At 39.9% G+C, this 13,592-nt stretch overlaps 1 protein-coding gene across 1 annotated transcript; it reads left to right on the forward strand.

The window, feature by feature from the left end:
- The first annotated feature begins 3,787 nt into the window (after positions 1-3,787).
- tgfa (transforming growth factor, alpha) lies at positions 3,788-12,600 on the forward strand. Its single transcript, XM_037780039.1, has 7 exons — positions 3,788-4,192; positions 6,286-6,459; positions 6,692-6,865; positions 8,489-8,603; positions 9,860-10,009; positions 10,179-10,270; positions 11,069-12,600. Exons 1-7 carry the CDS (start codon positions 4,150-4,152, stop codon positions 11,074-11,076), a joined length of 756 nt encoding a protein of 251 aa, XP_037635967.1. The 5' UTR covers positions 3,788-4,149; the 3' UTR covers positions 11,077-12,600.
- Positions 12,601-13,592: the final 992 nt, after the last annotated feature.

A 13,592-nucleotide genomic window follows, 5' to 3' on the forward strand; every position in this document is an offset into this window, starting at 1 on the left:
TGTTTGTAACTTCTTACATGTATAAATCACACGAGTCGGTGTCCCATGCGCACTCGCTCGCTCGCGTGTGGCTACGCTGTTCAGACAAGACTCCAACACAAACTACACGGAAGCACCAAAACCTCAAAGTTCTATCTAGTGAAGCCCGTCTTGCTAAACAGTGTTGGCCGCGGTCGGAGGATGCGGGGGAGACCGCAGCTTTGGTCTCCGGGGCCGGAGTCTCTGCTGCACTCTGCTCCTCTGCTCCTCTGCTTGCCTTCACTCAGCTCGCTCCACCTCATGTGCATGCGCCCACACTACACACTGCAGAAGACTTCGTAGCTCTGAGAATATCTAGTGAATGTACAGTGGACGTTGTGCAGAAATAACTGCTGCAGCTCCTCCAGACCAACAGAGGTTTCCCGTGTCTTGTGAAGTGACGGGGCTCCGCAGCGAGAAACGTTATCGTGTCCGACCGGGTGCCTCAGTCTCCCTCCGGCCGTGGTCGGGAGGCTGAGGCAGGAAGAGCCAACGCTAGGATCAGCATTGATTCATGGAGAGACCTTCGTCTGGTCTTCTAACATTACTGCCAAGCAGCTGAAATATAGAGTGATATTGTGGTTTTAGCTGACGTGTGTTGCCTCACTGTTTTGAGCGATGCTAGTTCATGTCTATGTAGAGCGAGCACAAGCGCGAGCGCGACACTGACTTTCGTTGACTTAACAGCCACAGGTGTCGCAGTTAGCCAGCATTTCTGAATCTTACAAACAGTCCCTTTAAATATATTCTGTTCTTCAAGTACACCAGAGACGTATTACATGCCCTATTGACCCCCTAGCCAACACCTGATGCCCCAGGGTTTCTGTGCATCAGTTTGTGTTTGAAACTTTATTTAAGGAAAATGCACAAAATAAACTAAAATCGTAAAGATTTTAAATCTAGATTTCGACACAGGACCACAATATTAGATCATTATGGAAATTAGGGGATTGCGACGATTTTTAAAAAATTAATTGACCAATTTCCCAGTGATTATCGAATAGTATTTTTGCTTGGAATGCACATCCCTAATAATTATGGCTGCAAAATTAATCAAATATTAATCACGATCACGATTTTGGCTTCCCACAATTAAATGAACATGATCGACTGCGATATTGAAGTTTAAAATGCATGCTCCACTCATGGAAAACTCCGCTGCATATCAAATCAAACGCTTCCTAAACAGCATGATCTCACAGTGAAATGACCTCTTGACCTCTTATGTGGTGGTAGCACGGAATGTGTTAAAATGACGCTCTTCCACCATGGTCGGTGTGTGTGTGTGTGTGTGTGTGTTTGAGAGAGAGAGGAAGAGAAAGTGGACTATTGCACGTAATGTTTCTGTAATTTATTAATAACTTGGAACACTGCTTTGTCACTTTTTGACGCCTGAATCTGCGATATTACTTATTATTACCCCCCAGTAAGCTCACCTGGGTCAACGACAGCCTGTGAACATTTTTTTCCTGAATGTTGTGGCTGCAGTCCAGAGCAGAAGAGTAATAAACTGTAGAGCATATGGGCAAAATGAAAATGCATGCACTGAATTAATGTGAAGAAGGACTACTTTAAGTCTTATTTTGATGCAAAGATTTGTTAATTAGCAGGAATGTAGCAAACGTGAAAGTGAAAACAGTGCTCTGTTGATTTCATTTTGGGTATAAAGTTTTGGTACAATTTCATTTTGCTTCTAGGAGATGCACCGTGAATAAAGACCAGTGTTATTTTGATACAAAGATGTGTACATTAGCAGGATTGTAGCACAACATGGAAGTGAAAGCAGTGCTCTGTCTATTTAAATGTGAAAGTGCAATAAAAATATTTTGTCCCTAAGACGCACAGGACCACAATATTAGATAATATAATATAAAGCAGAACATGTCTTTATTGATATTGCACTTAAGTGGCATAAATTCCTTAACAAATTTTCAGGAAATAAAATTCTGACATGCAGTGAACCTGAAGATTTTGGGACAACTTGCATCTATTTGAGAGTTTAAGAGAGGATTTTGACTAAACTGTACTGCTACGTCCTAATTATTGTGTATTAATTGATGTCTCCTCTTCTTCTGAAGCAATATGTTGTCACATAATCTAGATTGTATTATCATTGTTATGACTGAAGGAAACACGTGTGCTTGTTTATGTCCAGCAGATGGAGCTGGTTTGAAATGTTGCTCACTCTTGCTCTGTGTTTGCTGTTCATGTTGAGCATCTCAACATCAGACATTCAATCCACTGAACAAGTCACTAAACTGCATCAATTGATGAATACTTACATCCATTTAAAAAAAAAAAATGAGGCTACTTCATCATTAAAGTGATCAGTTTCAGTTGCATTTTGAACTTCAGATGAGCAGTGAATGACTTCATGCATGTAACCCCTGATTCACCAGACCACCTTTTATCAGAATAAAACATGTTTTCTTGTTGCTGCATCACGTAATTGTAAGTGTCAAAAGGGAAGAGAAGAAGTAAGAGGATGTTTTAGCTTCTCATCCTCTCCTCCCAAACAGCAGTGGAGCTCACAAGGTCACAGATAAAAGAAGGAGAGGAAACACATGTTGGGACTATTAGGATGAAAATTATTTTTGTCTATTAGGACACACTCTACCTCCATTATTGAAACATAGTGTGCACAGTTTTCAGTTTGTCTGAAGCATTTCTCTGCTGCACTTTCATGGAAAGTCTGACAGCTTTCATGGACTTAGTGGCACTATTCACTAAAGGTCAGAGAATCACCAAAAACGTTAGTGATTATCTGTTGGAGAGTCCATGAATATCCACATCACCATTTCACAGGAATCTGGCCAGTAGTTGTGGAAATATCTCGCTCTGTCTGGACCAAGAACTGTTGGACAGATGAATGAACAGACGGACCAGCAACGCTATTTTTAGGCCTCACAGCTTTAAAGGAAAAAAATTAAATTAAATAAAACTTTGATCAATTTGAAATCCCCAGTGACAGAGAAAAACATTTAAATCAGTTAACTTTTTTTCAATCAATTCTATTTATACAGCCCCAAATCTCATGTTTTTATTTTTCACAAATAAAGAAAGAATTAAAATAAATAAATAATAATAATAATAATAATAATAATAATAATAATAATAAACAAACAAACAAATAAATAAATAAATAATACTACACAATAATTAATTGTGTTGCATTATGTCCTGCAATAGGCAATAAATAAATAAATGTAGCAGGGCACAAACTCTCTTTAAGATTAAATGACCCTGTTTTTCAATCATAATAAAAAAGAAAGAAAGAAAGAATAAAAAAATAAAATAAAAAATAAAAATGATAATAATAAATAAATAAATGAATAAATAAATAAATAAATACTACTACTGTTACTACAAATAATAATAATAATAATAATAATAATAAACAAAAAATACACAAAAATCACTCATAATAAAAAATAACTACAGAAAGAATAATAATAATAATAATAATAATAATAATAATAATAATAATAATAATAATAATAATAACAAATAAACAAACAAACAAACAAACAAATAAATAAATAAATACTACTACACAATAGTTCATTGTGTTGCATTATGTCCTGCAAATGGCAATAAATAAATAAATAAATAAATAAATAGAGCAGGGCACAAACTCTCTTTAAGATTAAATGAGCCTCAAATTAAATAATTTAAATAATCAGATACAGGCTCAGACGCACCTCATAAACAGGCTCTAATAAAGCCCATATTGGTTGTGATAATATTGAGTCCATAATGCGATGACACCCCTCCCTCCCTGTCTCTCTGTCTCTAATTGGTCAGCCTCTGACAGGATTACACGAGTTTCCTCAATTGAACACAGTGAAGTTAAACGCTCGGGCATCCTGCTGGAGGACACTTTGCTGCTTCTGGCTTAAAAAAAGAAAAGAAAAGAAAAAAAACTCGACCACAGTTACTTTTCTAAAACAATCGATCAGATGTGTGTAGATCTCATTAATGTGGAGGTCTTGGCTGTGATCAGAGGACTGAATATGTGCTCTGTGCTGCTGCTGCTGCAACACTAATGTGACTAATGTGGTTCCTCAACACTAACCCGCATCTCGGAGCAGCTGTCCGTCACTTTGCTTCACTTTAGACCACATAGTCGACATGATGACTCGGATCTTCTGGGATACAATCTTCCTCATAAGCGGTGAGTCACTAATATTGAAGGAAAATATGTTTTTTATTTCTCTCATTCTGAAACATTTCTACACAATTAATGATTCTTCAGTGATGTCCTGTTTGATTATATTGTTTAATATTTATTTACTGGATATGACTTGCAATGACAATTATCTCCTATCAAAGTCTTCAGTGTTTTATAATATTGTATATTGTATTGACCTTCTTGTTCTTGACAGTGTTTTGTTTAAGGCTGCAGCTAATGATTATTTTATAGGCCATAAATCTGTGGATTATTTTCTCTATTAATTGATTAATGGGCCTGAGCCTGTATCTGGTTATTTAAATTATTTAATTTAAGGGTAATTTAATTCTAAAGAGAGTTTGTGCCCTGCTCCATTTATTTATTTATTTATCTGTTTGGTCTATAAAGCTGGAATCAGAGATTTATTTTGTACTTTTTTTTCTTAAAAAATTACTCAAACTGGTTAATCGATTATCAAAATAGTAGGCGTTTAATTTAATATGTGACAACTAATCGATTAACTGTTGCAGCTCTAGTTCTGTCTATCACCTATGGTGTCATTGATTCTTAATATTATGCTTTTTAGTACTCAATGTATTTACACTAAAGTGTTATTTTGATGCCTTTCTATGTTGTACCTTTTTAAGGTGGGAAAAAAAAGGAGATAGATATAGAGATTTCTTTGATCCCATCCTATCAGACAGTGGATTTGTGTTTCTTAAGAGAAAAAAAGGAGGAAAAATGACCATATTTCTTATAATTGTTTTTATTCTTACAACAAACCCCCCTTCCTGTATGTGGGAGCTCCTCTAGTTGTGCTTGCGTGTCATCAGGAGACCTGCTGTATGTATTTATAGTGCTTTGGTCTCTCTATCCTTTTAGTGGATGCTTGACCCTGTTACTATTGTTGTGTAGCAGTTACTCAATGAAGCATCGATACCACATTGATGTCACATGATCATACAGCTGTACAGATAACTGGGACTAGCCCTCAGGCAGGATATGTGACACCTGGTTGCCCTTACGTTGAAAGAAAATCACAACACAATAATATATCTAGTCTTTATATTCCTGTTTTAGTGTCTGTGGTACTCAGCGGTGAGTTTAGAACCTAGTTTTGTTATTATATTCCTGCTGGGATTTGTTTTTATTTCTATATATATATATATACAGTATATACACCAATCAGCCATAACATAATGACCCTCTGCCTAATATTAAGTAGGTCCTCCCTTTGCCGCCAAAACAGCCCTGACCCGTGGAGGCATGGACTCCACTAGACCTCTGAAGGTCTGCTGTGGTATCTGGCACCAAGCCGTCAGTAGCAGGTCCTTTAAGTCCTGTATAAGTTGCGAGGTGGGGCCTCCGTGGACCGGACCTGTATGTCCAGCACATCACACAGATGCTCCATTGGATGGAGATCTGGAGAATTTGGAGGCTGAGTCAACACCTCAAACTCGTTGCCATCCACATGATGTAAAAAGAAAACGTGACTCATCAGACCGGGCCACCTTCTTCCATCGCTCCGTGGTCCAGTTCTGATGCTCACGTGCCCATTGTAGGTGCTTTTGGCGGTGGGCACGGGTCAGCACGGGCACCCCGTACGTAACAAACTGCTCCTCACTGTGTGTTCTGACACCTTTCTATTGGAACCAGCATTAACTTTTTCATCAATTTGAGCTCCAGTAGTTCTTCTATTGGATCAGACAACACGGGCCAGCCTTCACTCACCACGTGCATCAATGAGCCTCGGGTCTGACCCTGTTGCCGGTTCACCGGTTTTTCCTTCCTTGGACCACTTTTGGTAGGTCCTGGCCACTGCAGACCGGGAACATCCCACAAGAGCTGCAGTTCTGGAGATGCTCTGACCCAGTCGTCTAGCTGTCACAATTTGGCCCTTGTCAAAGTCGCTCACATCCTTACGCTTGCCCACGTTTTCTGCTTCCAACACATCAACTTCAAGGACAAAATGTTCACTTGCTGTCTAATATATCCCACCCCACTACCAGGTGCCATTGTAACAAGATAGTAAATGTAATTCACTTCACCTGTCAGTGGTCATAATGTTATGTCTGATCAGTGTATCCTCTCTGCAGGTTCCCTCTTTACCTTTGGAGCAGGACCGGGCAATTCGACAATTATTGAAGCCAGCATTTCCATCGATGCAAACTCCACCGCCGCTCCGAACACCTCACCAAGCAGCTCTACAACAACCAGCAGCACAACTACCACAACAATTGCATCCACAACTAACATCCCTCCAGTTAAAAGTAAGTCTCATCACAGTCACGTTACATCAATTGAAGGTTCAAGCTCATTGTCAAGCCATCTCCAGGAAACATCTATATTTCATATTTCCAAATATTCTTGATCCAGTCTCAGTGTAGTGTTGCTTCCATTGTAATCTGATGTTATATTCCTGCAGGGATTTGTTTTTATTTCTATATTTTTCACATCAGGACCACATCATATGATAACAGCTGTTTATTGTCCTCTCTGCAGGTTCCCTCTTTACCTTTGGATCAGAACCGAGCAATTCTACAATTATTGAAGCCAGCATTTCCATCGATGCAAACTCCACCGCTGCTCCGAACACCTCAGCAAGCAGCTCTGCAACAACCAGCAGCACAACTACCACAACTATTGCACCTACAACTAGCATCCGTTCTGTTAAAAGTAAGTCAAGTTTAGATGCAGGAGAAAGTTTGCCTCATTGTCAAGCCATAAAAGAAATCTGTGTATTTCAGATAAAATGTGTCCTCATTGTGATCCACTCTCACTTCATCGGCAGTTTTTCAACACTGTAAATCTTCCCATTGATCTGCAGTGCATCAACACATGCAGACAGTGTGGCGCTCGCTGATAATTGATCCTCCTAGCGTGAGTGAGGGCAGAAAATTGTGGTAAATTAAAGAGCCGAATAAATGAGCAGTATATTATCACAAAAGCTGCACCTACAGTATTGAATTATGATCTGAAAACACGCCCCAAAGGCTGGTTTCTGCTTCAGTGTTCCTCTCGTTCGACTGCCAAAATCACATGGAAAGGGAGAGGGGTTTGGTAGGCAGATGCCTCAGGGACAACAGAGGGCTTTCACAGAGTCTGAAAGAAGGAGACAATACATGTAGGCTGCAATCCAAAAGCCCATTTACCGTTGGAATGGAGTGTGTGACGAAGGCTGTAATGCAGCTATCTGTCTGCATGTTCATCCTCCTTCCCACCCTGAATGCAACACTGTGCATCTGTTTCCACTGCTCGGGGAACACTGACTTCTGTTTGAGCCAGTTATGCAGGAATTTCTCTGACTGTACAGCTTACGTGGAAGAAATGCCCTGTTTTTGTCTGGGCGTTCATTTAATCGGATATTTTTGTCCTGTTGTTTTGTCAAAATGAAAACTGAGATAGTTGCCTTGGAAAGAAAAAGGAGCTTTAGTTAAAGGCTTTAATTCCTGCTGAAGGGACATGCCTGCAGGGATGTGCTCTCTCATGAGTCCTAATGTGGGCTGATGGACGGAGGTTTTTGTTTGCAGCGTCCCACCAGGACTTTTCTTGACTCTAATTGTCCCTCCCAGGTACAGTGAGAGATGTAAGCCACCACAAATCCACACGCAACTGGTAACAAAAGGCTTCAGTCTAGCGTTGGTGGCGTGGGTGTCAGCTTTAGGATTTAGTACATGCTGTTGTTTCAGGTCTCCGCAGGCTTAGGGTATTTTTAGATTTATGATATTCACCTGTGTTATGTTGTGTATTCTGACTAAAAGTGCACTTGCATTATATTTGATATTGTAAATTAGGGTAGAATTCATGCCCTGAAGGACTTCATTGATGGTAAAGTGTTTCAGCTGTAATGAACAACTTCATATTAGTAGATGGTTTCAGTGGGATATATTATTATTTGTGGTCTTTCAAAAACCTACGTACGTCTCTCTGTAAATGGTTGGCTAACTGATATGTTTTCCATAATTTTTGGTCAAAAATGGAGCTCTATGGCACAGAGGAATGAGCTAAATCAGACTTTGGCTACATAGACAGAGATTTGTTGACAGTAATCAAGATATATATATAATGCCATCAGCCTTATCCTTAAAAGCTTGTGATCCTTACGAGAAACAAAAAATGTTCCCTTTCAGTGGTTTGAGAAGACATCTTGGTGGAACACGAGTTGCTTGCATCATGTTTAGTTTTCCTCGTCTGTCCGACCCACAAATCCTCAAGACTGCATCCAAAGTGGTATTCACATGTTCTCATCAAGCTGATCATCTCTGAAATTGTCAACAATATCTTGTCTTGACCTCACAGAGTTCGTGGCGGCGGCTGTCCGGTCTCACTTCGATGACTGTCCAGACTCCCACCTCCATTTCTGCTTCCACGGCACATGTCGCTTCCTGATATTAGAGGAGACGCCTGCGTGTGTGTAAGTTTGTCTTAAATATAAAATGCTCCCAGCCCAGTGTTGAGTTGACTTCACGTTCACTAGACATGAAAGCTGATAGTTTGAACCACACAGCGTTTAGGTGGAGCTACTCTCAGAATGAAATCTGAGACTGCACTGTAAAGTTATAGTGATGACACCATTTCACATATATTAACAAATATGTTTGAACTCTTCTACATTGCATTTTAAAGGTACAGTGTGTAGGATTTTGGCAGCATCTTGTGGCTCACTCCCCCCTTTCCAAGACTATGGTAATGTGAGCAGCCGAGTGCAAAATCGTGATAACACCGTTCGCCTTGCTCAGAGGCAATCCTTACCATAATAACACTACTTTAAGAGTAGCAGAAATCAAACGGCGGCTGGCGGTACCACGGTTTTGCACTCAGCAGCTCACAATACCACAATTTCACAAGTGTTTCAGAGAACTACGGTGGCCTTCAGGTAACGTAAAAACATTAAACCATCTCTCTAGAGCCAGTGTTTGGTTTGTCCGTTCTGGGCTACTGTCGAAACATGGTGGAGCAACATGGTGGACTCCTTGAAGAGGACCCGCTCCCTATGTAGATATGAGGGGCTCATTCTAGTCTAACAAAAACACTATTCTTAGTTTAAGGTGATTATACACTAATGAAAACATAGCTATAATTTTTATATTCCATTTCTGCTAACAGATCCCTGAAATGTTACACACTGTTCCTTTAAACAGCGTTGGTCATTTTGGTATGTCAGCAATTTAAAGAACTTTGGCCTTGATTCTGGACCGGGCTTTGCTGAGCAGTGAGGTCTGACATTATGTTGAAGCAAAACGCTGCCATTCAAAAGAGACATTAGTGAAATCTAAAACTATTTGGGACAGTAACCACTGTGCAAGAAGGTTCAAGAAGCCATGGAGAAGCAAGGGAACAATTTAACCATATAAACCACCTTTCACAAATGAATGTTTTATTTTTAAAATGAGCTGTATGGCATCACATCTGTACAGTATGTTACCTTCAATCATTTTAACATATTAGTTCTCCGTATAACAAGATGACCGTAACAAGATGACCGCAAATAGTGACATATCATCATAAATAAATATGAGACATATCTAGACATTAATGGCCCAATTTAATTTTGCAGTGTCCCAAACTGTTCCCTTTGGTTTTTCACCAGACTTCTTTTATTTATTTATTTTTAACCTACTGGAAAAGTCTTCAATTGTAGAATTTATGTTATTTCCATCGTTGTTGCAGGTGTCATTCGGGCTTCGTCGGGGTAAGGTGTGAGCATGCAGACCTGCTCGCTGTAGTAGCAACTAATCACAGACAGCAGACCGCTGCCACAGTGCTGGTGTTGTGTGTGATCGGGTGTGTTCTCATCATGGTGTTGTGTACACTTTTACAGTAAGTAAGATTTTATGGAATATCTTTATAATTTACGAAACATAACACAGTTTCACTGGGATCATAGCTGATAAACTGTACAGTGTTTAGGACAACAGTCGTGTAGCGATATGAGAACGGGGAATTTTTCATCTAAGTGATGAACTTGACGATGTCTTTTCTCATGCAGCTGCTGGTGGAGGCGGGACTGTCGCAGGCGGAGCCACGCACATCACTACATCCCAGAGAAGCACGGACCATCCAGCCATCCTTCTGAGAGTGGTACTTTATTTTTGTTATATACAATAAGGTATAAAGCTGGCATTAGTTTATATTCTTCTGGGCGCCGGCAAATCCCACGAAAAAAGCAAGACCATCGATGTCTGATACTCAATACTATACGACTTCCCTGCTCTTTCTGTCAGCACCAAGCCCATTTGATCCTAATGGAGATGTAACCATTAAACCTCTCTGTATGAAATCCAGAGCATTACTATAGCAGCAAACAACTATTGTCTATGTAAAGATATAGAGGAGTAATGTCTACCTGAGCAGAGAATGAAGTCTCTCTCCCTCTGTGTGTGTTGGAATCTGAGCGTCTCCATGCTTTGTTGACATTGCCGGACCGGCCGCGTGCTTTTAGTGCATGTTCGTGCATGTGAGCGTGCCCCACTGGCAAGCTCACCGTCGCCGCTCTGCACTGCTCTCACTGTAGTTTTTAGCAAATATTACTCAAACAGAAGTAAATAGTGAAAGTGTTGGGGACTATTATCAGCTGCGGATTAATCCACATTTGGTGCTCTGAGTTTTTAAAGCAGCAGGACGGTCAATGTGGGATTAAAATAAACTACAGTGCCTGTGTTTAATAATCATAATGAAGGAACATGTCACCATGTCAGCGTAATTGTGTGGCTAACTGATGTGTTTTTAATCAATTCTTAGTCACAATTGGAGCTCTATGGCACAGAGGAATAAGTTAAATCAGTAATTTAAATATGTACAGTATTACCGTCAGCCTTATCCCGAAAAGGTCTTGTGATCCTAACGAGAAACAAACTGTGTTTATTATTTCCCTTTCAGTGGTTTGAGAGGACGTCTTGCTGGAACATGAGCTGTGTAGTTTTCTTCATCTGTGCGGCCCACAAATCCTCAGGATTGAATCCAAAGCGGTATTAACATGTTCTGATCGAGGCGGACCTGGTCAGAGGCGAAGCAGCATTTATCGTCCATGTGGCTAAGGTAGGACTGCTGGATGTGGGAGGATAAATGCTCCATGACATTGAACGGAGCTTTTGACCTACAGCACCGTAGGAACGTGTTGACTTCACTCTTTGATTCTGTGGGGAAAACACACAGAACTGCAAACAGAAGCTCTGAGGATGTGAAGCTGCTCCTACATGGAAGAGCTCTGTGTGTCCTGATTACTGTTTACGGCCGACCCAGAGGACGATACACGAGGCCATTAATCATCCCGTGTGGATGTCGAGTAGGAAAGGTGTTTATTTTGGGCTGCGGGACAACAATAATTCATTCAAGTCAGAAGACCCCAATTCCTATTTTTGTCTTTTAAAAACTTTGAGCACTTTTCATCAGAACTCTACAAGCACAGAAGACATTTTTCTAAATGATGGTGGGGGAAAACTGATGCTTTAAACCCGTTTTAGTGTCTGTTTTTTAAAGAAGGAACTCACTTCACCTGACAGGAGTAGGAATTGTGACTGAACTTCAATCAGTAATTTTACACACAGAACTGAAAATTGTTAATATGGATTTGATGACTCCGGTATCGCTACTGAAGCTGAAACTTTTGTCCGTTTTATTTTTTATTCCTGAGCTGTACTTGAACATGTTCATGCATCAGAGGTGTTTTTGGTCTGCGAGCTATAACCGTACCGACACATGCACATCCTGGGTGGCCACGTTATTCCACAGTCTTATTGCACTTTTCTGCAAGCTTGCTTACTGTTCCTAAAAAACACTGCACTTGTTGTATAACGAGAGATGCCAAATACACTTTCTAACTTTGCCTGAACGAGCACTGAAAGGAAGAGGCACGAGGTGGCTCGTACACACCCACCTAAGCATGCATGCTCTTAAATCACAGCTGGTTTTAAAGAACACAAAACACTTTTTTATTTTTCGAGTGGTGTGTTATAGCGTTGCGTCCGCTTTGAATTTCAATACTTTTAAAGAGAGAAAGCGCCTCTGAAGGTTCATTTAAAAACTAAACATTTAAGATTTTTCCTAATAATGATTGGTGAGGGAATACAAAATAATGATTGCAGACTGACTCGGATATAAAGTGTGTTGGCGCTTTGTGAGATATAAGATGGAACAAAAACACTCTAAAATGAATGTGATGGTATTTATACGCCAAAAAGACTTGAGGGGATGACACACTTGTCTTTGTTTACAGTATGTGATGATATCTACATTCAGAATATGTGTTTGTTATAATGTGTAAATATCAAAAAAGACAGAAATATTAATTGTATATATATCTGAGGGTGATCTTCTCACGCATTAACCCTTTACTTTGTCAGACTTTCACAGTTGGAAAGCCTCTATTATATGCATTTGTTTTCCAATGAAGAATTAAAAATGCAAGTGTCTATGTGTGCATATTTTTTATTCATGTGCTTATTAGCTGCTGTTCCATCTCTTGAGTCTGTTATCCGATTCATCGCGTGACCTTCTTTTCACTTCTGAAGCTTTTTCCTTTCTCTCTTTCTCTCTCTCTCTCTACAAATACCCCGATTTTCTGTCACTCTGCTCCTCTATTTTTCTCTTCCACTGAATATTTCAAGACACAGAAAATGGCAACATGAAACCCTGAACCTCGGGCACAATTGCAACAAAGAGCCCAACTCTTGAGTGCTTTTATAGCTGAAGGAAATGTTTCAGTCCTCTTCTGTATTGCCATTCAGTTTATTTATTTGTCTTTTCTGAGTTAACAGAATCTACACCCATTCATGTTAAAGCCTTTGTACGATGTGCCACGTACATCCTGTTTTTTTCTTTAACATTTGGATGTCATTGGGTTGACATCTTCCCTCTCAACGTGCTGCCTCTCCTCTGTTCTTCCCTTTCGCTCTCTGCATGAGGAGCTTCGTTTTGTTTCACAATCCCATTATGTCTGCAATTGGATTTCTGTGGAGCCCTTTAGAGCCGTCTGGCTGAGCTACTAAACCAGCTTTGAATTAAGCAGCTCTTGTGGGCGCTTCCCCTAAAGATGCACAATATCCGTTAACATACAAAGGAGCGCAAGTAAAGGGGAAACATATTAAATTAAAAAAAAAAAAGCAAATAAAAAGTAAATCAAGACTCATTAAAAAAACTCTGTTGATTCACATTTCGTGACACAAAGTGAAAGGATGGGTCGTCCACATCAGGAAGCTCTTTTGAACTCTTTAAATCAGAATTTGGACACCAGTCAATCCCTATTCCCCGTAAGAGACTGGAGCTCTGCTTTGAATTGCCATGCCATTCTGTTTTCTTTTTGTCCTCCGCTTCCTCTTCTGGTCCCTTTTGATCCTCGGCCTAACATCCCCAGTATCTGCCTCTGACCAGATGGTTTGAAATAAGAGTATTTACAAAGGTATTA

This window comes from Sebastes umbrosus, chromosome 1 (genome assembly GCF_015220745.1).
Source record: "Sebastes umbrosus isolate fSebUmb1 chromosome 1, fSebUmb1.pri, whole genome shotgun sequence".
Taxonomy (NCBI): Eukaryota; Metazoa; Chordata; class Actinopteri; order Perciformes; family Sebastidae; genus Sebastes; species Sebastes umbrosus.